Source organism: Manis pentadactyla, chromosome 1 (assembly GCF_030020395.1).
Source record: "Manis pentadactyla isolate mManPen7 chromosome 1, mManPen7.hap1, whole genome shotgun sequence".
Taxonomy (NCBI): domain Eukaryota; kingdom Metazoa; phylum Chordata; class Mammalia; order Pholidota; family Manidae; genus Manis; species Manis pentadactyla.
Window position 1 is genome coordinate 204,161,566 of NC_080019.1, and position 26,493 is coordinate 204,188,058.

At 47.6% G+C, this 26,493-nt stretch overlaps 1 protein-coding gene across 1 annotated transcript in view; it reads right to left on the reverse strand.

Moving 5' to 3' along the window:
- Positions 1–201: 201 nt before the first annotated feature.
- Positions 202–26,493, reverse strand: part of SYN2 (synapsin II) — a 205,846-nt gene continuing 179,554 nt past the window's right edge. Inside the window, exons 8-13 of the mRNA XM_036911385.2 lie at positions 24,437–24,511; positions 23,880–23,982; positions 22,419–22,568; positions 8,069–8,129; positions 3,779–4,028; positions 202–1,336 (exon numbers count right to left, since the gene is read on the reverse strand). Of these exons, the coding sequence (XP_036767280.1) occupies positions 1,201–1,336; positions 3,779–4,028; positions 8,069–8,129; positions 22,419–22,568; positions 23,880–23,982; positions 24,437–24,511 (775 nt within the window). The 3' untranslated portion in view covers positions 202–1,200. The remainder of the gene's footprint in view (positions 1,337–3,778; positions 4,029–8,068; positions 8,130–22,418; positions 22,569–23,879; positions 23,983–24,436; positions 24,512–26,493) is intronic.

The window sequence follows — 26,493 nt, forward strand, 5'->3', positions numbered from 1 at the left end:
GAACTACGCCGTGGGCTTTTGCTGCAGAGCCTGATGGACCAGACAAGTCAGTCCAATTGGCTGCTCCAGGAGCAAGGGTGCTTTGCCTAGTAGGAAGGCTATGAATTCAGAACAATTGGTAGAAATGCTGAGTTTCCGAAGGAAGTCCAGTTGCCCTAGAGGAAACAGATTCACCAGGAGGTGGCAGGAGGCTGAGCACAGGTGGCATCTAAAGGACAGCCATACTCTCAACCACCTGCCCCCACATAAACATGTTCACTTACATACTGACACAAGCAACTTTCCCGTCCTGGACTTTTCCCTTCTCTGTACTCACAAACGTGCACACATGCCTCAAATATACTCTCTCAAGTCCACAGGGTGGCCGAGGGGAGACCTCATGGCTGAATCAAGTGCTGGTTAACGCAGCTGCTTTTATTACACCAAAGGTCTTAACATTTATTTGGAGATGAACACGACACATGGCATACTGCTGTTACAGTGGCATGCGGTCTCCACAGCGCGGCTTCAGAGCTCAAGATCGCCATCGCGCGCACACGAGAACTGCTCTCCCCGGGACAGGGCAAGGGGAAGCTGCAGGTCCTTGTTTTCTGTGCTTAGTATCAGCAGACTAAAGGTGCTTCACCATGACAGCAGTCGAAAAATCTGGTGTGCTGTTCAGGTGTGCTTTAAACAGCTAAACAGAGGTGTGACAAAGAATCCAGGTGTGGGTAAGTTCCCAACACTTAGAGCCAAGAGTATTTTGGATAAGTATATGCTCCCCACACAGGCGGCGGCGGCACTGACTCAAGGGGTGGGCACATGCTTAGCACAGCATCTGAGCAAGCTACGATAAGCTAGCAGGAGTCCTCAAGGAAAGGGATTCTGGTTTCACGAGTAAGAGTAAGACATGATGGCACTGTCACAATAAGGCCACTAAACTCACAGCAAATTATGACCTCAGAGGAAGCTCTCATGACTACAGGAAAGCAGCTCTATCCTCTCTGATGTCAGGTGCCCCTCGATGGTGAAGCACCTGCCCTGAGACTGGCAATGTGGTCCTTTCTGAGCTGCATGGTATCACTTAGCACAATGGAGCAGAGGAAGGGGCCGCACACATCAAAGTCATGGGACATCACCACCAAGCATGGCTGACGGGTGTTGGCCAACGTTTCAGATGCCTTTCCCAGTTGGGCTGGGTGCCCCCGTGTGTCTGGAGAGCTAGTCTGAAAAGAGGCTGGCAAAGGACTTCCTCAAGCTCCGGATGGTCTCTGCTTTGGCTTCATCCTCACTGGCTGAAGACCGGAAGAAGGAGGACTCAGAGAAGCTGAAGGCATTTGTCAGGGACTGCGACTTGCTTGAAGATAAAAACCAGAGACAATGTGAGAGGGTGGTGTTCCCAGTGAGGCAGGGGAGGACTGCGACACGAGGATGCACGACTGCAACCCCCTCTCCCACCCCAGGGGGCCCGGGGTGATGGAGGAGGAAGCCGGCAGCCAGCGCGGCCAGGCCCCTGCACCAGTGCCCTCATCCTCAGTGCTGTGAGACGGGGGCAGCGCGGGAGAGAGGGAGGAAGAGCGGAAGAGGGAGGAGGGGATCGGGAAGAAGCGGTGACTCCAGGGCTTTGGTTTTGTGTTTTTAAATTGGATGCTACAGGGCTCACAGGCTAAATTTCAGAGGCCCAGCTTGGTGAATACTGATGTAGGTGTCTCACACTCATCTGCTCTGATGAATGCAGCAGCCAGGCGCCCTGGACTTTTGTACTCTTTTTTCCATCCCTGTCAAGTGGTGAAGCCAGCATCAGACTGGGGTCAAAATCTTGGATCTGCCATCACTCACCTGTGACCATGTGCCTCTCTGGGACTTGGTTTCTCATCTGTGACATGCAGAGGTTTGGTAAGATGGTCTCTAGAGCTTTCCAGCTCTTTCTGTTCTGCTTTTTTCTCTTATTCCAAAAGAACTTTTTGGCTTGGCACAAACTAATACCTCAATGTACCTGTTCTTAAAATGGACTTAATTACCCTTGCAGCCTTTCTCAGAGGAGCCCTCATGGAGGTCTGTGGGGCTCAGGGTGTCCAGGGACAAAAGAGATACACATCAGGCCTATACAAGGTTATTACATAGTTTTCTAATTAAAAAAAAAAAACACAAATCACACACATCTTAGGGACTCATTTTCCCTTGACAGGCTAGGAATTCAGTGAGAAAACTGTGAAGGCAAGAAGGTGGAAGAGAGGCCATGGCAACCCCAGTGGCCCCACGTGGCTCTTTGATTTCCACTGTGTCTCTTTCCTGCTGGCTTCTGGCTACAGAACTCTTCTCCTGGTCTCTTAGAACTCCCGGCCCTCCCTTAAGTTCAGGTGCAGCCCTAGAAACTCCCTCCTACAGAAGCCGGATGAGGTTCTCTTCTGCAGTGACTGTGAACAGATGCTTTGCCTCTGGGTTGGGGATGAGCCCCCACCACTCTGGCCTCTGTACGCAAAACCAGCAGTGGCTATAAGCCTCTGGCTTGTTGTCAGAGGCTGGCTCTGTCCAACAACTGCAGCCCCGAGGCAGAGACAGCCCAACAATCTGCCCTCAGACTGGGGCCAGAGTCAGACAATGAGAAGGTGGGAGAGATTAAAAAGGCAGTGTGCAGAAAACAACTGGGTTATGGTCCAGAAGAGACATGAAATGTGCCACTGCCCAGAGCTGGGGAGCAGGTGGGTGATGGCCCTCCCCTCATGTAGGACTGGAAGCCCTGGAGAATGGGGTCACCTGGACCTCCAGGGCCCTGATCCTGGTTCTGCCACTAACAAGTGGGGTGGCTTTGAGAAAGGAAACAGAGTCTCTTGGAGCAATGTTTTCTCACCTCTGCCATGACCAGGCAGTCTCTAAGTGGCTCAGCTGAGCTCCAACTTCTTTAGCTCCGTTTTCTGGCCCCTAGAGGTTCCTATCACCTCACTCCAGGAAGCATGGCTGGATCACTCCCATCCCCCCAAGGCCCAGCTGTGTGTGCTCACAGTGAGGACAGAGGTCTTTGGGGACCCTGAAGAGAGGCATCTCTGGCTCTGGGGAAGAGGGTGGAACTGACCAGCATCTACACCAAGGCACTGTCCCTCCCGAGCACGGCTGTCCTGCCTCCCAGGGGCCCTGAGTTCTTCCTCTGGAGGAGGACAGTGTGACGGGTGCTCACTGCTGGAAATGAAGGAGCCCCCCGAGGATGGCATGCCTCAGGGTTTCGGTCTGGGCCCTACTCTGCCGGAAACCGACCTCCCTCTGACCAAGCTGAAGGTAAAAAGTTGAAATGGATTTAACTACTTCCCCCTTTTCCTTCTGGGCAGCCTTGCTGATTGCATACCCTAAACTGTGAGTCAGAGGCAGGAAAGAGGGTTTTTTTTTAGAGAGAGAGAGAGACACACACACACACACACACACACACACACACACACACACACAGAAAAAGGAATGGAAAAAAGAGTGGGAAACAGGATTAAAAAAAAACCCTAAGCTAGTACAAGAACGAGGTTGGGGGGCAATAACACTGCCTTATTGCCACTCCCCACGATTAAAGGGGAGAGCGTGAGCTTCTAACTAGACCTTAGACTTCCACTTCCTCTTTCATACCCTCCCCAATCAACCCTGAACATGCCCCTAACCAAAGAAAATAACCCAAACCAATCCCCCAACCAAAACCCCCCTCAAAAGGGGGTAGGTAGGAGGCAGCCTATTTGCAGGTGCTTTCTAACATCTCCCTGAGCCCAGGGCCTGGAGGAGGGGCAGGAAGGGGCAGGACAGGAGCTGCTGAATTGTCTCTTACTTGAGCTGTGGGTGAGGCTGGGGCTTCTGTGGTGGAGCAGCTGGGGGTGGCTGGGCCTCTGCCAGGGAGCTGCTGCTGGAGGGTGCATCGCCGTGGGTGCTGGGGCCGCCTGGCCGCGGAAGAGCCGAGGAGGAGGAAGAAGAGGAGGAGGAGGAAGAGGAGGAAGGTGGCAGTGATGGTCCAGGGGGGAGCCGGCGTGGAGGCAGCACCTTGCCTGGGGGTTGCATTCCTTGGGGTTGCCCAGGGCCCCCTAGGTTTAGTACAAGAAAAACTTCATAATTTAACCATATCAAAGGGTTTCCTTAAAATCTATGTCTCAAAGGGCGGGGTTAGTTAATTACCAAAAGGATAAGCTCTATTACAAGATGCCCCGCAAGGCTCTGAAGGGCTGCAGAGCAGGTCCCTGGTTTCCCTCATACCTTGCCGCCACTTGCTCCTCCTCGGGGACACAGCACCTCAGGCACAGCACAAGTGCGGATGGCAGGGAAGACACCACGGGGTGAACCATCAGAGGCGCGCTATCTTACAGAAGGGGCCCCTGACCAGAGGGACCCCACTCCTCTTCTCCAGAGGTTCTTTAGGTACAGGCCAACCTGCCTCTCGGTTTACTAGGAGGTCTCATGTTCCAGGCAGCAGACGAGGTACAGGGCAGGGGAAAGGCTTGGGAATCAGGGAACCCAAGATGTGGTCTATAAGTGACTCCCTGAGCATGTCAGTCAACTTTTTGGGGCCTCAGGCTTAAAAAGTACATCTTAGTTATCTTTCAAGATTGTAGTGTTTCAAAGGCAATAACCAATGAGAGAAAAATTCTTCAAAAAGTATTCTGTGCTTTATGATCACCAGTGATCACTGACATTGTTTCCGTGGAGCTGGCCTCTGTCCAGCCTGCCTGTGTCTGACCGCCACACCCTGCCCCACCAGGGCTTCATTTTAGCATTAACTCATGCCCATGACTAGTGTGAATCTGTTGTTTCCAGGTACCCTTTGCCCTTTAGTACCATCCTAGAGGCTCCAGTCCCTCTCAGGGGTGGTGAATTCTCCCGAAATCCAAGCCCAGTTCTCCCCTGGGGATGCTGTGGGCACCACATGGCAAAGGACGACTCCCCCAAAAAGAACCAGGGTATCTTCTTCCCAGCATGAGACAGAAAACCACCTGGGGGCCTGGAGAGAAAAAAGGCCACCCTTCCTCTGGGGGTAGCAGGCAGTCAATGTGGTACCAGATGGCTCAGATTTGCTGAGGGGGGTTGCTACCCTCGGAAGTCAAAAGATGTTCCCATCAGCACATAATGACAAGTGGAAATGATGCATAATTGGCCTGGGAGATCCAATTTCTCCATCTCAAGCCCAGAGACCACATGCATGGGCCACTGGAAGAAGTGGGCTTATAGGAACTCAAGAGCAGCTACAAGTTGTGTTGTAACTTAGTTTCCCAGGAACACCACATCACCCATACCCTCTGGAAAGGCAGAACCATATGTTTACACCAGTGTGCATCCATGTCAGCCCATGTCTCCACTATATCGCAGTGGGCTCTATTTTATCACCAATTACCAATTAATACCATGGTTAGTAACACATAAATACATAAAATGAATACATAAATGGAATTTTGCATGTTTAAGAAGTTCCAAGTTCAAATCAGATAACTAGTGAAGATGACAGATCAGCAGATTATTTCACATTAACCAGTTTTTGCCTTTTCCAAAGTTGGGCATCATTTGTTTCAGCAATTTATTTGTAAATACTGCGGGTTGGCAGCTCAGCCTCTTGTACTGGAAACCTAACCGCTTTCCCACCTGTACAGAGATGCTTGAATAGCCAGAAACTTTACAACTTAACACTGAAGACAGATATAACTTTTCCTTTATTGCACATTAAGCTGTACAAGAGAGTCACAAAAGAGAGGTACTTCAATCACACTTCCAGCATTGGCTGAGGGTCTCCCAGCTGGACTGGTACAAAAAAAGGGGATGACATCAGAAAAGAAATGGGTACAAAACACCTGAATGGCAATCCTATACTGTGATATGGATGTCCCCCAGGTCACAGAATTCTCTCTTCACATGCTGTCTGAGGGGACATGACAGTCAGGTTACACTGTCGGCTTACATTTGGCAGTGGGAGCCCTAATCAGTTTCTCCCCCACCTGAGAGACCTTGGCTGACACCTCTCTGGAGCCTGACTGAATTCAAATGGCAACTTTATATTTGTGGCTCACAAATGTCACATGAAAAGCACCTGGATGTTCACACTGATAACATGCAGAGAAGCAACACCACTATCAGCTTGCCACTTGGGACAAAAATCAATCAATCAAAATAAATAAATAAATAAATAAATAAATAAATAAATAAATAAATAAAATGTAGTCCTCTGTTCTGGGAAATGTTGCTTTATTCCTTTCTGTCATTTCTTCAGACTGGGAGGTATTTAAGGACCTGATTCTTATGCAACCCTGGAAGTGCTCAAATGCATATAATATGTATATATTTACAACAGATCAACCACCATCATCATTTAAGTGAGGGATCACAGACGAGAACATTCATACTCAGTGCATTTCCCTGTAGCCTCAGAATGTGCCAGCAACCAAAGGAGAAACCAGGACTCGTGCCCCTTGACACATAAATCATGTTACGTACTACCAACACTAGTCATTCCTCAGGCCTGGTAATCCAGAACACTGACTTGTCAGTGTAGAAGTGAGAGGGAATGTAAAAGTAGAGCTAGAAGCATTTCTTCTAATGTGCAAATTGTTGGCATGAACTCCCGCAGACCGTGGTACTAGGGGAGGCCACGTAGAGCCCACCTGTTCCCAGCCTGGCCAGGAGATGGCAAGATGAGGCACTCAAACCAAGGCCTGGTTTAATGAACTGCCTCATCGCTGCCAGAAGCTGCGTGTCAGAGGGAAGAGGATAAACTGGGGAGGGTTTTTCAAGAGCCATGGCTAAGGAGCCTCTGCCCCAAACACACACAAGCTAAAATCTAGATTGTTCTTCCCAGGAAAGGTAAAGCTCTTCATTCTCTGGATTCCAGAGGGCTCTTGTAACAGCTGAAAACTAGAGCAGGAGTCCACCTCGAGGTTCTGTGGACAGTGTACCCACTCGAGTGCAATGGGACATTTTTTATTTGGTCTCATGTTAGGATGCCTTGGGAGAGGCCAAGAGCAGAATGGTCAAATCCTTCCCAGACTTACAGTTGCTCCCTGCGTTCTATGTCCAACATTGCTAAAGAATCATCTCTGTACACAGGTCAAGCTTTGGAGAATACAAAGCAGCCTCAGTTCCACAGAAGCACACATATGGCCAATTCAGAAACAGCAACAAAGAAGAAACAACTGAAGGGGGACTGAGATCAACACACAGAAAATACTCACAAGTTCACTTTGATATTGCACATCAGCGGCCCCCCCTTTTTTTTTTTTGTCTAATCTCATAGCTAATTAGTTGATAAAAAAAACGAAGGGCACACTGGGATGTAAAATATAGAGCACATTCCTGGAAATAGCTTGTTCTTTATATTTCATGTCATCACTAAAACACAAGAGCTCTACAGGCACAGCCAGCCTATTCACATATACCCAAACTGCACCACATTTTAGCCAATGGAGAAAAAGGTGGGTGCCTTCAGAGTCAACAGATGAAGCTATGGAAATAGAACCTTGAAAATCTCTTAAACTTCTATCTATTTACCCTAGTCATGCAGAAGGGAAGCAAAAAGCACAGTTCATTGAAGGTCCCAAGCACACTCATGGAGGTAAGCAGGGGGTGGGGGATAGTTTAATCTGCGCCGGGGGTTGGGGGAGAAGGAGAGGAGTTGGGTTTTATTTTTGTGGTCTTTGTTTCTCCCCTGTCCAACCCCCCTAGTCCTATTTCACCCCACATGATGCAAGACTTTAAAAAATACTCTCAAACTACCCAGAAGGTAGAGTCACACCAGACTGGGGAGAGGCACAGCTCTTTTTTACACTGTTGACAAACAGCCCTGGAATCACAAGTTATACAGAGAAACACAAGTGAGCATTACAAGCACAAATAGGAACAGGTAAACAAGCAGACAGAGGGGCTGACACTGCATAGGAAAAACACAGTCCAGTCAGCACTGCAAGAACACAGAAGCGGCACCGGTGGGCGGGGCTGCTGCTCCCCTCCCTGCTTTCCTTTCTTCCCTTGTTTGGTTTTGGCTTAAAATTTCTGCTTTGAAAAATTAACTACCAATCCCTTTACGAAGCTTGAACTTGTTTTGGCCCTACTGCAATGCCATTACAGTCGAGAATATACTGTAAACAACCTTGGGGGGCTGGCCGCTGAGGTGGGGTCTTGCTCAACTCCGGATCCTTAAGTGTTCCACTCTGGAAGACAAAAATGCAAAAGAGATGAAAACAGAACTCCAAGCAGATTCCAAAGAGAAACGCTGTGGCTCCGTGGCATGACTGCATTGGGATCTGGTGGGATCCAGCAGAATCTGGCCTAGAGGCTTCTGCTCTTCCAGAAACACGTCAAAGCAGTTCTCAGCCTCTGGGGTGTTGCTGGGCACAGATGTAGGCAGTGGGGCTCAGACCTTCTCTGATAGGCAGTGTCTGAACCTCCACAGCCCTTTTTCATTTCACTCCGCATTAGACTTATTCTTGCCAGGAGCTTTGGGTCTTCTAACACCATCTGGTTTCTTCTCTGGTGGCTGCCTGATGTCCAACATCCCCTCATTCTCTCAGGCCCAGCTTCCTAAAGGAAAGGGAGGCTCAACACCAAACTCCAGAGTGTGGGTCATTTTTCAGGTGACTGCAAGGGCCCAAGAGCTACAGGGGCAGGCCAGGTGACTAGCCTAGACTTGGCTCACTTCTCGTGTGGAGTTAACCCTGTGGTGGCATCAGTTCTGGGTCTGACTCAGGGGTCAGATCCACTGTTTGGCTGAGGGCAGGAGCTCCCACGGGGAGGGAATTAAGAGGGGGGCAGTCCCAGAACCCTTCTTACCCAGAGAGAAGGAGTGAGACATTCATGTTCGTCAAAGCACACAGGGCCAGGCTGCTTTTTCCTCTCAAACAACATAAGTGCATTTTACCCACCACATGGCTCCACCCCCATGCTTCCCCTCCTCCCAGCTGTGGTTTTGATTATGCCCCTTGGATCAAAGATGTCCATGACTTCATTTTGTCTAACATGTATATTAAAGGCAGTGCGTGTTTGGGGATGTGCTCTATGAAGCCTAAGTGAGCAACGGTGATGTCAAAGGCAGTTTCTGAGCAAGCCTGTGAAATGGGCTAAGCATTTCTCCGGCATTCTCCCACTTCCTCTTTTAGGGCTTCTCTCCCCCTGTGACATGTCCCTCAGCGCTACTCCCACATTAAAACTGTTTTGCCCCCTGTTCTCCATTTCCTTTGGGCCATTTCTGGCCATCGTCTTCCCCTCCTGCTTCTATTAGGACAGCTCCTATCCTACCCTTTCCAGGATCATGGTCTTTTAATAACCATCACCTAAAACTGTTCTAGGTTTTACTGTTCATTGAGGCAAGGGGTTCACTGAAATGTTCTGAGTGCCACCACATCTGAGCATGCCCCCTCTATCTAAAATCCCCACCCGGTCACAGATCACAGTAAGAATACCCACACTTCCCTTCCCTGCCTTCCAAGAATTTTCATGGATCCATGAGGTTTAGTTTGAGCCCTGGCACTGAAATACCCACACCCAGTGAGCCAGCTAGTGACCACTCCATCCAGCTGGCATCAAGACCCATCAGCTTTTCTCTCTTGGTACCTAAGATGAATCATCTTCCCTTGGGTAACTCTGGTCAGGCCTATGTCACTTCTTGCTTGGACTACCAGAATAGTCCCCTAATTCTCTGGTGAATTGTCTCTCCCATCTATCTTCTCTGTGCCTACCTGCTACCCTCCTGAACTCCTTCCCTAATTGTGTCAGTTTGGTGCTCTAAATAATTTGTAGCTAATACCGTATGTGGGCGAGGGAACATGATGGGCACTTTCATGTAGTATTTCCTTTAAGCCTCACATGAGCTTTATGAGGTAATATCATTCTATCAACAGCCCTGATTTTTAGGTAAGGTAATTGGGGCCCAAATGAGTCCTGAAACTTGCCCAGGGTCATTCGAGGCAGCTGCAGCTGGGTGGTGAGGCCGGGCAGTCTGCCGTTCACCCTTCCTTCCCATTGCCAACAGGACGCCATTCACTCTCTTCAGGCTGACACTGGAGACTTGCTTCAGCATCCTGAGGACTGCTCTTTCCAGCCTTCTCTCCCCCTCATGTACCAAACACACCTGCCTCTTCTCAGCCTGACCTCACTTTAGTCTAGGCCACACCACTGTCTATGCTCAGCACCCTCCAGGAATACCTTTTCTCCTTTTCTACCAACCCAATACAACCCATCCCAGAGGTCTAGGTCAGCCCCATCCCACCCATGAAATCTCCCTCTCTGACTGCCCCCTTGGGTTATGACTTCCTCTCCAAAGTCCTGTGACAGCACTGAGGAGACTCACACCGCAGAGGGAGCACTTCCTGTGTTCCTGTCATCCTGAAGTGTGGCGCGGTGCTCCTAAGAAGACTGACAGATCCTTCGGGGCACAGACTATGTCCTCCATCTTTTTCATGAATTTATAGCAAATACAGTGCGCATTTTTTTTTCAAACAAAAATTGGGATACATGGTCTAATACAGGAATTATTTATTTAAAAAGTTAAAATAGTTAGAATTAGGAATATTTTGGAAAATTCAAGATTATTGTCATTTTTCCAACACCAGCAAGGACAGGGCTGACTATATAAGGGGTCTTTAACAAATGATGGTTAAATAAATGAACACATATTACAACAATAGTAAAAATGTAAAAAGGACTAGAAGATAAGTCTTTTAAGAACAAATACAGTTAAACCCTATTGTATCTGGTCATCAACTCTAGTGAGCAGCTCTGAAAAGGCTCAGGTTAGGGAATTAAACTTAAGGCCTGCTATCCTTGCCTATATCTCAGGCACAAACAGTAAAGTCAAAACAAGCCTCAAAGAAGCAGAAATTGCTTCCATCAAGACTGTCTAACCAGCCAGATATTTGAGGCCCAAGAGTTCCTTCCCATTGTGATCTCTTCTTTCTCTCAACTTGGCTGCCAACTGGAGAAGTCTGGGGCCAACACACACTATTTGGTAATGGGTATGCAGTGTACAAGGGTTGTCTTTTTACCTGGGCTCCTGATAGGCTCAGACTGAGCTGGGCATCAACTGCACCACCCACCACACACACACACACACACACACACACGCTGCTGCCTGGGTCTCCAATAGCAAGTTTTTAAGATTGGGCAGCAGAATGCCCAGGAATTTGGGCTTTTGGGTTAGGAAGATCTTAGGTTAATTCCAGATCAGCTACTTATTAGCTTTGTGGCCTCAGGCAAGTTATTTTGCCTCTCTGCACCTGCCTTTCTTCAAAAGGTTTCTGTGATGCAAAGTGAGATAATCTATCCATCCATCCATCTGAAGTGAGGTATCTGTAAGCACCTGGCCTTTGTAGGTGCTAACTGCGATACAGCAGATGACGGTGAGGGAGACACTGCTGAGGCCCTTTTCTCTGAAGCGCTTTGTTTCCTAAGTCTTACTCCTGTGATGGAGACCCCCTGCAGCACCCCCATTCCTAGACTTGGGAAAACTTTATTCAGTTGTGATGGTAAAGACTTGCCGTGCTCCCTGATAAGCTATCAGTGTCATGGCCTCTCATTGCCTAAGACAGATATTCAGATGAAAGAGCAAAATCCATGTCTGTGGAGTCACTAGACTGTCTTTTGCCAGGCCGCCCACCCAGGGCCTCACCTCATACCACTGAAGGCTGCCAATGAATCACCTCAGATGTTGGTCAAGAACAACTTAAGATGTTCTCTTTCAGAGAATTGTTATTTTCAAAGAGGGTTATGGAAGACCAGACAGCAGGAGGACAGAACCAAGGCCAATGAGCAGAAGCTCCAGAAAGTTAGACTTTCACTTATAGGAAGACCTTCCTATGATAAAAACAGTGGAAGAGGCTACCTTGGGGGGTGGTTGTGTTCGCAAAGAGGCTAGAGGATTACCCAACAGAGACACTGTAGAGAATATTCCTTCATTACATATGAGATAGATTAGGGGAACACTATGGTTTCTTCCACCCTGAGAATCTATGACTCCAGGGAAAACCTTTATAATGGGTAGAACTCCAGATATTACAGGATGAGCTGACAGGGGTAATCATTCCAATGAAGGCTGGCCCTAGCTCTCCTCAGCCTCAGAAACATACAAATGGGACACCCAAGGATGAACTGGGCCCCAAAGTTCCCTTCCAAATACTCCAGAGGAAGAGCTCCCAGAGGCAGTCTGCAGGGCTGGAGCCTGGGAATGTGCCTTGGACACCCCTGTCTGGCGCCTAGGGAGCTTCTCCTGTCCCGGGCTCCACCAAGGTTGTGGACTGAAGACTTCCCAAGGGCTATGAGAGGCGGGAGGAGAGTCCCCTAGGACTGTCCCTGGCCAAGCTGAGACTCTTCAGCTCCACCCACAAGCCTTCCATCCGCTGGGGCTGAGGGCTGTTCCCTGTGGGGCTTGGCTACCATGGGATCTGTCTCCAGTCACCAAGAGCCGCCTGGGATGTGGAATTCCACAGAAGTCTGGCCACTCAGGCGTCACTGACAAAGTCTGGCCTGTAGCCAGCCTGTAGCAGGAACTCATGGCCGGATTGGGCTGCAGAGTTTCCCTCAGGAAGTTGGGTTGACTCAAACAGGTAAGAATGTGAAGTCCAATGCTTGTGCCCAGATGCACACAAAAAAGAAGGGGGAACAAATGGCCTTATAGTAGCATATGGGAAGAACCCCAAACAACTGCAGGCTTGCAGAATGACAACCGGCTCAGAAGATGTCGTTATAAAGCTGCTACCAAACATTTGATGCAATTGAAGGTGCATCAGTGTTTCAATGGGGGAGGTCACAGGTCCATGGCTCTTTTGGCTGAAAAGCCTCACAGGAAAGCACCTGCGGCCAAGAGGACACTGGTGGAATATAACAGGTACATGGAGGAGATAGGATGGTGAGAACTGTGGAAATGACACCTTGCCTCATGTGACTTTGGGCAAGTTACTTTGTCTCTAAGTCTCAGTTTCTTACACTGGCCAACTGTAAGTAAGGTGCAAGTGAGGTAAACATGGAAGCACCTAGGGTTGAGTAGAAGATCAAAGTGAACCAAATGTAGATCTGATCAAGGTCAAGGACTGGCTTGGGCAGCAGTGAGCTTCCTGACATTAGAGGTGAGTAAGCAGGGCCAGGACAAACTCTGGTCAGAGATGCTGTGGAGGAGCTCATGTAGATGCAGGCAGCTGACTTCTATTGCTCTTGGGGCTCTGGACTTCATTCACTCTTTCATGCTTTTTTCAGTTCTTTAGGTGTCGTTAGACATGAGACAAGCCCTTCTTAGCTGCAAAATCTTGAGCCCAGCAAGACCCCAGGGCTACTGGGCCTGAGCAGAGGTACCCTGCAGGTACAGGCTTTGAGGGACTTGGCAAGGAGAGAGTGCTGATGCTCTCCATCAAAGCCTTGTTGAGCTGATACACTGCTATGTTGAATCCACCAGGCTTCAGTGATCAAAGAATCCAGGGAGGCAGGAGAGAGTTAGGGAGGCTCCTCCCAGTGGGAAGGCTCAGCACTCGGTTGTGAGGAGGAAAGCAAGGGTTCCCCTTATACACATTCATGAAGACCCTGCTCTCTCCATGCTTACCTTCCCCTGTGCTCTGGTGGGAGCATCAAAAGGACAGTGTGTAGTAATATAGAGTGCTCCCTGAACTGGGACCAGAAAATTCAGCTATCCTGCATATAAGCTGTGTGACCTTATACAAGTCATTTGTGTTCTCTTTGCTGATATGTGAAATGGAAACACCAGCCCAAGCCATCTCACATAAGGTTCAACATAATGGCTGTGCTTTGTAAACTGTAAAGTGCTAGGCAAAATGATAAGTGAGTATCATTACTATTATTTAAATAATAATAAATATCAATCCAAAGGAATGAAGCTCTAATGGTAGGATTTCATGCCTCAGTGGAGAAGGTATTATTGGGTGGCTTCTTGTCACCTGGTGCCTAGTAGATCAGTATGTGGGGGATTCTGGGCTAGGCTCTTCAATGCCCTCTCTATTATCACTGACTTGTTCTAGTAAGGTCCCTGAAGATGCAGATAAGTCATTTCAGAAACAGTAAATTAACTCCTGAGGTGATTGGAAAGGAAATCACTGGTCTGGAAGAGAAACCAAGCCCATGGATGAGGGACTGTGGGCTTTTATCAAAGGCACCTTTAATCTGCCATCCTGTGGCTTTCAGCAGACAAGCTTGGAGAAAGGAGCTCCTATCTGAGGTCCCAGCAGGATGGGGAGCTGAGGAAGGAAAGACATTGAGTGACTCAACTTTCAAGAGTTGTTGGCCTGAGTCCAGCTGCCCCCACCGAGGAGGAAGGCCTGTGCTTGCTCAGCATATCTGAGACAGGAAACTGGGAAAGGGTCTCAGGGTCTGACCCAGGAAAGAGGCCAGGCCAGCCTCCTCGCTGGACTATTCTGATCAGCTCCCCAGGCTCTGCTCCCCGGGTCTGGGAGCCCAGGGGGAATGAGGCAGCAGGAAGGAATGTGGTCGGGAGGCTGTAGGTTCAGTCAGAGCAAAGGGGACTGAACATGCTTTCAGGCACCTTGGGATCTTCCTGAGGCCAGCCCTGTGGTCACCAGTGCCCACCTGCCTTCTTCTGACAGGGTATAAAAGGTGCCTGAGGGTGAGCTCCTCATCCTTTTGTGCTGCCCTGAGGGCAGAGCTCACCCCCTGGATTGGAGCAGTCCCATAATTAGTGATTTCCTAAGGACATAAGATGTCTCCCTTGGGGGCTGTCCCTGAGACCTATGGGGGCACTGAGGGCCAGGTCACCGGAGGTCAGAATGTCCACTTCAAGTGATTAAAGATGTCCTTTAAAAGTTAAGAGAGCTCCAAAATAGTCAGTTTCCCTTAATAGTCTGTTAAGGGATCTGGTCACCAGTGACTTTATCCGAACCTGTCTCAAATCTCACATTTTCAGTTTATATCACTGGGGAACAAACTCCCTATAGCCGGTCCTTCTGTGGGAAGCAGGAAGGCCTTTATTTGTCCTAAATTTACTTCTTCTAAGCTAAGTGAAGCCATGTCAGTCCCATGTTTGAGATTTGAGTTGGGTCTCCTCCCTAACTGTGCTTCCCTTTAGACTCCAATGAACCTGCTTCCTAGGCCTGGTCTCTGTGTACACAAGAGACTTCACTGTTTCCAACCTTTGCGGCTGGAAATGTTTTGAGTACTTCTTTGGACCAGAGTGCCAGTAAAAAAGGACTGGTAGAATGTCCCGCCAGAGGCAGAGGTTACAAAGCCTCAGTCCTTCAGTTCTGAACCCTCATCAGTTCTGAACCTTCAGATCTGGAAGCAGATTTTAAAAGTTACCATCTCCAGCAGCTCTAGCCCACAGCCTGCCCTGCACCATATCCCCGGTAGTGGCTCATCCCACCCCTGCTGGAACATCAGCAATGATGTGGCAGCCACACACCACTTCCCAAAGCAGCCATGTCCCCTCTCAGTGTTGGGTTTATTCCTGTCTTCAGTGGGTTTGACTTTTGGCATCTGTCATGACAGCTATCAGGGAGCTGCAGCTATTAAATCATGGGCTCCTTGAGACTACTGCTATTCAGTTGTAGCTCTTTTAATTTTTACTCATAGAACCGATTTGCCAGATGCCTCAATATCCCAGTTTCTCTCCTCTGAACGCATTCTCGTTAAGAGTTAGAGTTTGTCTTTGGTATACTGTAACCCCCCCCCCCCCCCCGACGGGAGACCACACTGCAGGTGTGCTCTGATCCGCTGGCGGCAGGGGAAGAGGCTCGTCCTCCTCTGGGCCACCACATGTGCAGTGTTACCTCCGAAGGCTGAGTATTATCATCACTCCTCATGGGTCTAACCCACAAGCCAAACAGAAAGCAGACTGACATCTGAAATCCCGCTATTACAATTCAGCCCTTTGGCTCTGGAAGATTTTACAGGGAAATAAAAGGAGTGGCAGCCGTGTAATAAGAAATGAGAAAAGCTCAGCCACATGAAGGAGAGCACTGGGATGCCACCTCTACTGGCATGACCTGAGAGGGTTTGGCCACCTGCAGTCCTCTCCCGGGTTCCTGGGGGGCATAGGAGCAGTGCACACTTCTCCAGAGCCCTAGGATTTAAGGCCCAGCTGAGGTCTCTGTGGACAGACCCCAAGGGGCAGCGAATGGGTGGGTAGGGGGATGGGAGGGCAGGGCACGCAGGAGATTTCAGATATACAGCCTGAGGCTGTGGCCACCACTGGCCACCAGGTGTCACCACCACCTTGAGAACGGTCTTCCTGGATCACTTCAGCACCCATGGAGGAGAGCCACTTGCTCTGGCCGACCCTCAAGGGCAGCCGCAATGCTGCCGGTCCAGCCCAGCTGAGGCCGAGCCCTCATCGGCCAGATAAGGTTGTGCTGCTTTCAGCAACACAGCAGTGCCTGTTACCAAGCGCCCCCCCCCCCCCCCGGCCCACCCCACCATAACCCATTTCCACTCCAATGGTCTGGGCCCAGCAGCTTGCCTGGTCCCACTCTCAAGACTTTGCTCTTTGTTTTCTGTAATTAACCCGTTTCAGGGTAGGGGACTAACTGACAACTGGGTAAGGGTGACCCTCTGCTCACCTCCCCGCCAGCCTCCTTTAGGTGCTCTTCTAGAATCAAGGAGATGCGAGTTCTAATGGTAAAGCTGCAGGCAGCACAGAGAGAAATAGAAAGGGAGACAAATGGCTGCTCCCGAGTCTGTCTTGGTCCTGACCCAGAATACTGGGCAAGAAGCAGCTCCTGGGGCTTGTGACTCAGGCCAGAAGCCATTTCAGACTGAGCTGCCAGAGCCATAGAAGAAAAGCCAGTGAGGGGGGGGCGTGACTGTGAGGAATGGAACATGACTTAGTGACAATACCTAAGGGCTCAGACTGCCATGCCGAGCCCTGGCTGGGACCCAGGTAATGTCCCTTGGTTTACACCCCTGCCATTTGCACACTACCGAAATCATTCATAGGACCTGGCATCAACTCCAATACTCTGCTAGGGCAGTTAAAGATGCTTATTCCAACTGTGAACACATTCAACAAATATGTATTGCAACAGCATATCAAGGGAAGGGGGAGTGGGAGTGGTTTGCCTGGAGAGGAGTATTTTATCACTTATTTGTATAGAATTGCTATCACATGGCAATAAAAAAAAGCAGACAGACTTGGTTTTGTTACTGTTTAACTTTTCCACAGTGGGACCACACCCACCCACCCCTCTTTAGTACACCCATGATGTATTCAATGGCTACTAGGTACTGGCTCTTCTCCTGGGACCTAGAAATACAGCAGTGAACAAGTCCCTGCTCTCCAACAGCTTACATTCTAGTGGAAGAGACACATGGGCAAGAACGATCTTAGCTCAGAGCAAGTGTGACGCAGAAAATTAAAGGAGAGGGGGTGGTAGCCAGTGAGTAGGTGGTAGCTTTGAATTGGATGACTGAGGAAATACCAGCTGTCATGTGTTTCAAGGAGGAGGGAGTGGTCAACTGCATCAAAGCTATTGAGAAGTCTTGTAAGCTAAGTCGGAAACTGACTGCTGGACTTGGTGACATGGAGGTCACTTTGAGAAGAACAATTTCAGTAAGATGGGGTGGAATTCTGACAGGAGTGGGTTAAAGAGAAAACAATGTGGTGAGAGGAGATGGCGGTTGAGACAACTTGATAAGATTTTCTGTAAAGGGAAGCAGAGGAGTTGGAAGAGAATGTGGGGTTGAGGAAGGTGTTTGGTTTTTATTTTTCTAAATGGGAGATGTTTGTGTGTGGTTGTGATAATTTGGAAAAGAAGGGATTGATGATGGAGAGGGATACTTGAAAGCAAAAAGGAAGTGGGATCCAGATCATCAGTGGCGGGTGGGCCTCAGAAGCAGGTTCGTGTGGGTCAGGAGGCACCTAAGCTGGTAGGTGTAGGGGTGGGAATATGAAGGCAATCTGGTCTGACACACCATGGTCTCGGAGCCATGAGGACAAAATGTCAGCTCAATCATGACCAGTGGAAATGTGCTACTACCAGGGAGAAATGGGAGGCAAAAACATGGCCAGTACAGTCATGACTTCAGTTCTAAGCAGCAGTGTTTTGCCAAGTGTGACAGACTGTGGTGTGTCTCCTGTCTTTGGGTGGTGCAAGATTGGAGGAACTAACGAGAATACGAGAAGACTCCAGCTGACAAATGGTGCTGACGTCTGTGAATTCAGTCATGATTTCAATTTAGAATTTGAACAACTTTTGGACAGGGACTGTATCTCACTCATCACTGGAGCCTTAAGTCTATTAACTAGTTTTTTTTTTCTGGTTTACATGCTAAAATTCAAACTCTTTAAAATTAAACATTTACAAAAGTGTACTATTTTTCTTAACAGCTCTATTTCTTTTTTTTATTAAGATTTTTTTATTTTGGTATCATTAATATAAAATCACATGAGCAACATTGTGGTTACTAGAATCCCCCCATTATCAAGTCCCCACCACATATCCCATTACAGTCACTGTCCATCAGCTTAGTAAGATGCTAGAGAGTCACTACTTGTCTTCTCTGTGCAATACTGCCTTCCCCGTGCCCCGCCACTACATTATGTGTGCTAATCGCAATGCCCCTTATTCCCCTTATCTCTCCCTCTCTTCCCACCCACCCTCCCCAGTCCCTTTCCCTTGGGTAACTGTTAGTCCATTCTTGGGTTCTGTGAGTGCTGCTGTTTAGTTCCTTCGGTTTTTGCTTTGCTGTTATACTCCACAGATGAGTGAAATCATTTGGTACTTGTCTTTCTCCGCCTAGCTTATTTCACTGAGCATAACACCCTCTAGCTCCATCATGTTGGTGCAAATGGTAGGAATTGTTTTCTTCTTATGGCTGAATAATATTCCACTGTGTATATGTACATCTTCATTATCCATTTCTATTAACTAACTTTAAGCACTCACTTTGAACTAGGCCTGGCGAGTCAGTGGAAACACAGATGAATAAGGCATGGTCCTTGCTCACAAGGGGCTGAAAGTATCTGAGAAACATTTGCTAAATTAATTTAATCATGTATGTAGTAAAGAATTTGGCCTTACCCAAAGAGAAATCTGGCCTTTATCTCCACTGCCTTGGGAGGTAACATCTAAACTCCTAGAATTTCCTGAGTGATAGGACTGTCTTTGTTATTCATGGTGGGGGCCCCTCATACCACAACTGATAGTGTAGATGGTGTATGCAAATGAGGTGACTCACAGTGGCCCCTCAGGCCACGTGATATTAGCCCTGACCTCCAGAGAGGAGGATGCTGCAAACTGAGTTCAACCAAGTGATCAATCAAGAGTACCTATGAAATGAAACCCCAATAAAAATTGTGAACACTGAAGCTCAGATGAGCTCCTCTGATTGGCAGTACTCCCTGTGTATGGTCACATATGGATGCTGGAAGGGTAACAGCATCCTAACAGCAATGGAAGCTCTGTGCTTGGAATCATCCCAGACTCTGCCCCATGTATCTTCCTTTAGCTTATTATTAACCTGCATCCTTTCCCACAGTACACCTGTAACTATAATTGTTTTCAGTAAGTTCTGCGTGTCCTTCCATAGAATAATCAAATTTTGGGGAACTCTTTGAACTTTCCATTGGTGTCAATAGTGAGGGCACTCTTGTGGAGGGCTGTGTCCTCTGATTTTGCAGTTGGGCTGAGTCCAGGTTTCACGTGACCTTAGAATTGAAAGGGATCTAAAGATCATCTAATTCAACTCCATTCCGGAGGTGAGAAGTCAGAAGTCTAGAGTTGGGAAGGACATGCACAAGGTCACAACATTATGGCAGAATGTCCAAGCCCCTGAGTGTCCTGACTCCCAGCATGGTGTGCTTTCCACAATATCCTGCTGTAGCTTCAGATGTGAGGCAGAACAGAGAAAAGCTTATCCTTGAGCCAGACTGGCTTTGCCACAAGTAATTTTGGTAGGAGTTCCTGTATTTATGAAAGCTGATTCCTTAACTATGTTTCTTGCCTTGACTGTGATATATTACAGATTTTTCTTTAAAATATTTAAGTTGTAATATTTAATGTTTACAAAATAGGATGCTTGTACCCAAGAAGAGCTAATATTTTCTGCAGGGTGGAAAAATTGTGGTGGTGGTGGTGGTATTTCTTCCTTTGCTATTGAACTTTTATGTTTCAGATATCATTTTTGTATAACCTAAATTTTATTGCTAGAAGAGATCTTAGGAATCTTTTTTCAACCCTTCATTTAACACACGAAGATGCTGAGGCAAAGAAATGGGAAGAAATCTACCCAAGATCACCTGGTGGGTCAGTGGCAAGGACAGGCCGAACTCAGGTCTCCTGCCTCTTCATCCTAGGACAGAATGACCTCCCTGCAAAAGGCCAGAAGAGTGTTGCACACACTTATCAAACCATTTAAGGGACCCTCATAGGATCCCAGAGCAGCCCATTTTTGTTTATCTTGTCTGGGCAGCATCAGACTCTATTACTCTGTCATAAATTCTTAAAGCAGCTACCAGACGCTCTGTATTTCTCAGGGTTAAAGGGAAGAAGAGGACTACTTATTACTCTTCCTCTAGAGCAGGGGTGAGCATTAATCTGCCTATCCCATCGCAGAGAGAAATGGTGTGGACTAAAGGGCAAGACAAGGACCCAAATACCTTTACATCAGCTTTACAAAATCACAAAATCTAACCACAGGTCTGATGTTTTTTTTTTTAACCAGGAAGATCTTTTTTTATCACCTCTAGTCAAGTAAAATATTTAAATAATGGACTTGTATCTCTAACAAACAATTAAATGCTGTTTTCTCAATTACCCTGCTATAATTCTCTAGTGACTAGCATTCCTGAAGTACAGGAACAGATTCTTGAACTTGGCCAGAGGTCTGACACAGAGTGAGTCAGCTGTAGAAGGTGTGACATGCCCACAAGAGCTAATGTATGATACCACCCACCACACGGGGCTTTTCTCAACTTGGATACCTGACAAGAGTCAGAGTTGACATCTATTGGCGTAGAAGCTCCCATTTAACCAGCCTCAGTATGGGAGTATTATACTCAGATAAATTTTTAGAGCTGAAAAGGTATTTAGGTATCATCTCATACTGTAGGCAGAGAAACTGAGATCCAGAGAGGGAACTAATTTACCAGTTGTCATACTGTTTTGTTTTGGTCATTTTCTACAGAAATATTTCTCATACATTATGCTTCTAGTTTGCTTCTATGCTATGATTCTGTGATACTCAAATGATGAGAAGATAAATGTGGGGTAATGGGTTCTATGCTAAACGATCCAGACTACTTTACACTGCCTTCTTCCTCTCCTTCTCCTTTTCTTCCTCCTTACTGAAGGATTTTGAGAATCCAACTATTTGGCTTCTGATTGCAGTACAATCCCAGTGAGTCACCGAGCTTTAGAAAAGGGAGTGGTAATCTCAAAGCCTAAGGTTGTAGGGAACCCAAACCCAAATGCCTCTTACTTATATAACAACAACAGATGACCTTTATTGAGTGCTTATGATGCACTATGCCATATTTTAGATTCCTTACTTCAATATAAGGACCTTGTCCAAGATCACAAAACCAATAACTGGAGGGTCCAAGATTCAAACTTGGGTGGTTCTTCCCTTCAAAGCCCATACTCTGAATCACTATTCTATGCTACCCCCTAACTGAAGTAGGGTTTTTAAAGAAAGATTTCTGAGATATTTTCATTTACAAGCCTTAGAAAAAGTAGTAACTTCACCCCAATTCACACAGCTTTTTAGGGGAAAAGCTAGACTAGGACTCAGTTCTCAGATTTCATTGTCCCAAGTTCTTACCACTTCCTTATGCAAAAGTTCAGTGGAGAGAAGAGTTTGGGGATATTTTTGAAAGACGAGCTATTTCCTAGATGGGACTAAAGACCTTCAGGTCCAGGGCCCCTGCCTTTCTTTGCCTAGAGCAATTCCATAGGAACTGAGGATCCACAAAAACCTCACTGTGTATTTCCTGCTAGACCTGCAGCTCGGATACTGTCACTGTGCATGTTGTTGGCCATTCATCAGACACTACAGCTGCCTCCTCTCCCTTAGGAAGGAAAGCAATTTCTCACTTGAGTTTTATCTCATCACTCTTGACCTGACTCTCCCCTTTCTCCAGACCAGCAGATGTCTCAGAAACCCCCTTCTTTCCCTACAAATATAGCAGAACCTTCACAGTGACTAGCTGGTAAGAGGTCTGAGCCAGCCCTTCCTCAGAGACCTTCCTGTTTAAAAGTCGGAGCATCCTGGGTCCCAAGGGCAGCTGTCTGGTTCCCTAGAGACTTCAGGTTCAGAGGGAATAGATCCAGCACTAGATCTCTGGATAGTTCTATAGCTGAAACTGAAGAGTGGTAATGACAAGGATACTTGGGCTTCTGGATAGGAGGGGAGGGAAGGAAGAGGGACAAGACTCCATAGATCCCACCCAAGCTTGTGGGTGTCTGACCTCTGCTTCATCCTAGAGCCACCAGAGCCTACAGTGGTGGGCTTGGGAATGGTTCTTGATTCTCTTATATCTCTTCTCCATGGCTTACCTGTGGTTGCTGGGTGGTTAAGGGTCTCTGAGGAGACAGGACAGGGGTTCTGGACAGCAGGTGGTTCATCTTGCTGATGACTAGTTCAGTAATGAGTTGTCTATCCTCCACCTGGTGTTCCCCAATCAGTGGCATACTACAGTCCATGACCTGGTGGAAGATGTGGCCAGGTTAGGAAAGGGTCTGGCAACATAAAAGAACTGGTACAGGCTTCCAGAGTGAGTAGGACTTAAGCCAGCAAAGACAGGTTATGGATGAAGCTGTGTTCCTGTCTTCAGCTAGAAGCATGTTCCTGTCCAAAAATAGGACCTCTCTGCTCCCTCCTCCTGCAAACCTTTGTCTTGGGTCCTTCTCCCCACTTCACCCAGGCCAGGGCTCAGTGAGATGGAAAGACTGGTGGCCAAAGGTAGTGGGAAGAGGTAGAGAGCAAGGAGAGAGGACAGCCCGAGGCCTCAGAGGTCTGTAGGCAGGCAGAGCAGGAACATGTGAAGTCATTCCTTTAAATCTATGGTTAGGAGCAGGTATTTTTCATCTCTGTGACTTTTTACCCACATAATCTCTATCTCCACACATACTCTGCCCATCAAATGATGATATTCCTGCCTCTGTCATGACTTCAGATGCCTTCCCTTTTCACCACTAATCCTGATTCTTCCTGTTCCTCGAGGTCCAGATCAACGTTCTCCTTTAGGAAGAGTCTGCCTGCCCAGGATTACAGACTCTGTCGTCCAACTCTCATTTATGGATGGGAAACTGAGGCCCACCCAGACAGGGGAGGTATGACCATCCAGAGTGTTACATGCCAAGCAGATCATATATAGATTCTGAAGTCTACTTTGGGCTCCTGACGCTAATCCTCTGCAAATACTACCAACTCCTGGCAGAAGCCTTTCCTGTTTCCCAGAAGACTGGGCAGGAATTGTGTGAAAGATTCATATTGCCACTGATTTTCCCTTTAATATGGTAAAAGGGAATCAGCAAAGTTGTGTTAGAAGACCAGGCTGAGTAAAGTGTCTCCAAGGCTCAAAGAGATACTAAGAAGAAGGTACTGCATCCAGAAGACCTGAGTTCTAGCCCAGGTTGAGACACCGATTCACTCTGCGGCCTTGGGCATATGATCATGGTGTTGGGCCTCAATTTTCTCACCTGCAAAATGAGCAGATTGGACCAATGATTCCCAAGGTTAGCTTTCTGAGACCACCACTTGTAAAACCACTATAGTCTTCCCAGATTATATGGCACTGGGCTAAGACCCTAGGAACACAGATCTGGCATCTGTTACTTAAGGTGTGGGTCACCTTAGCTGGTTGGAAGCAACAGCTCCCCACTGGCAGAGGTATTTTGCTATGTACAGCCACTGACCTTGTTGTCTGAGAACCTCCCCATAGTTCTTAAGCCAAGAGCCTGGCCTCCAGCCTTGGGGGTTTTCTCTTGCTGAGAAACTCCTTGGCCCAAACTTACCTCAAAAATGTAGTCTTTCCCATCTTTGCCATGTACAGCTTTGACAGCACAGATGTCCAGGCCGCCAAACATCTCAGAACAGGTGTCCACCCACAGCTTGTACCTGGAGGGGAGGGGAAGATACCCTGAGGCTGGGCCATTAGCTCACATTGAACCTGCCTGCTGCTCCTGCCCTCCCTGCTGCCTCCACCTCCTCCCACCCCTCCTTCTCAGCCCCCCCTCAGCTACCCCATCAAGTACACATAGCCTTATCTATCATGCACTTCAGTTCTGCTTTCCAGAGCCCACCCACCTTCGTAGGCTCAGAGTGGGTTTCGCCTACTCTAGGTGGCTGACCTTGGCTGCTATTGGAGCTTCTACAGTATGTCCAGTCTTTACCGACACAACTTAGCACATAACCCACTCCTGCCTTATCTTGTTAACTGGTTGCTTGGGCCTTTGTGTTCTACATGCCCTGTCTGATCAGAGGCTCCCTGTGGGTGGGGCTCTTTTCTTCCACCTCTTCATCCATGGAAGCCTCCCTCTCATGGGCTGGAGTCTGGACTCCTCTCACTCACCTGTCTGACATGGCGATCTGCTCCAGCATCGCAGAGCCGGTGTTCGTCTTCCAGTTCCCTGAGATTGACGTCCTCCTGTAACAAGGTTCGGCCAGCATAGGACAGTCAGTGAGCGGCATCAGCAAGAGGAGCGCATGAAAAGCTCACTATTGCTTTCCCCACCTGCTTCTCCCACAGATAGCGCAGGGGCCTAACTGCTGAGCCAAAAGCCTGGCTGCCTCTGCCAAACCCCACCTGCAATGCCCTCCTCCTCTTCTCTTAAAGAGTTCAGCCCAGACTGCTCCGGCTACATGGAGTCTCCTCTGATCTTTTCAACCAGATGAGCACTTGTTCTTCTTAGAACCCCTGTAGGACTTTACCTTCATCTCATAATCTTTTATCTACTTTTTACATTAGTTATCGAGCTAAGTATTCTTCTGTTCACTGAGGGTATACACTATGTCTTGTATGCCCAGCAGCCTACCTACCCACTTACTATCTGGGCTGACTTGGTATATACAACTTAATTCTATTGAATCCTGGGGACATCTTCAGGGTTCTTGTGAATATCTCCCGATGACTTCCTTACTAGCTTATTTATTCATGCATTCAACAGTGAATTTCTGAGGGCCTAAAGTATTAGCAATGTGATTCTGGACAAGTCAGTTAACCTCTTCAATCTTAAGCTGCCTCCTTCATCAAATGGAGCTGATGGAATCAAGTCTCCAATTTTATTTCCCCTGACCCTTGAATCCTAAATCGTGTGTTAGAGTCGCTAATCTTGCACTAAACAGGAGGCAGATGACCTGGTTTCTGGTTCTGCATTTACTCTTGACTGGCTGGGTGACCTTGGGCAAATCACTTCACCTCTGTGAGCTCTCTTACCCCTGTGTAAACATGGGGTTGTCATGAGAACCAATTCATACAATTTTAAACAAACTATAAAACACCAAAAAATGTCTTTTTAATTATTGTTTTTTACTCAGACACAGTCAAAGGAAAGGGGGATGGGCCAGGGGACAGCAGGCCTGCTCACACCACTGAGAGAGCCCTCCATGTGCTGTCCTTATCGCTCAGTACTGCTTAGAGGTGGGATGATGTGCTCGTCTCCACTCAGCAGCTCCCTGGAATACCATCCCCAGAGATCTGAGTGCAGACGCTGAGAAACCTAGACATTCAGCTCCTTTTTCAGAGCCCTGAGGCAGCCCAGACTACTGTCTGGATCTCTAGGGTGAGAGCCAGGACAGAAGGGAAGACACTCAAAACTTACCTTGGCTATTGTCAAGTCAATCCCTTCTGAAAGCAAGGGGCTTGCCAAATGTTTGAGGCAGAGGAGCTGAGAGGATCTAAACATTCTCCCAAATTGATTGCCCCTTGCAAACAAAACACTGAGTAAATGTTTTCTGAAGTTGCTCTGGTTGCCCACCCTTTAATGTTTAGGAATTCTCTTTTGTTATGCATCATTTAATTTGTTTTTGGAAAGTGAGTGAACATGGCCTTAAAACCATGGTGTCTCCTTTTAAAGATCAAGATACTCTTGCTCTACTGTCATAAATGTTTTGTTTCTTCATGAGATTTTAAAATGAAAAGACAGGAGATCTGCTTTCCTAGGTGCTTGAACATACCGATTGTTCCACTTCTTTTAGCTAGTTTTTATAATTATCCTCCTTTGCACTGTGCATGGTTTTAAAGCAACCTTTATTCCAAGACTATAAGTAAAAAGTCACAAACTTTTCAAAAGTAGGAATCTAGTCAATTTATGCATCAGTTCTCTACAAGGGCTCTTCCCTGAATGCTTATTGGGGGCCTAGTATGTGCCAGCTGCTGCACAATGTAGTGGAGCTGCAGAGATTCCTCTGTTCCTGCTTAGCGGACAGTGACACAGATTCAGACTGTAAAGGGTTATGAAAAGGGGATGCAGACAGAGAAGACAAGTAGTGACTCTATAGCATCTTACTACACTGATGGACAGTGACTACAATGGGGTGTGGGGGGGACTTGATAATATGGGTGAATACAGTAACCACAATGTTGCTCATGTGAAACCTTCATAAGATTGAATATCAAAGATACCTTAA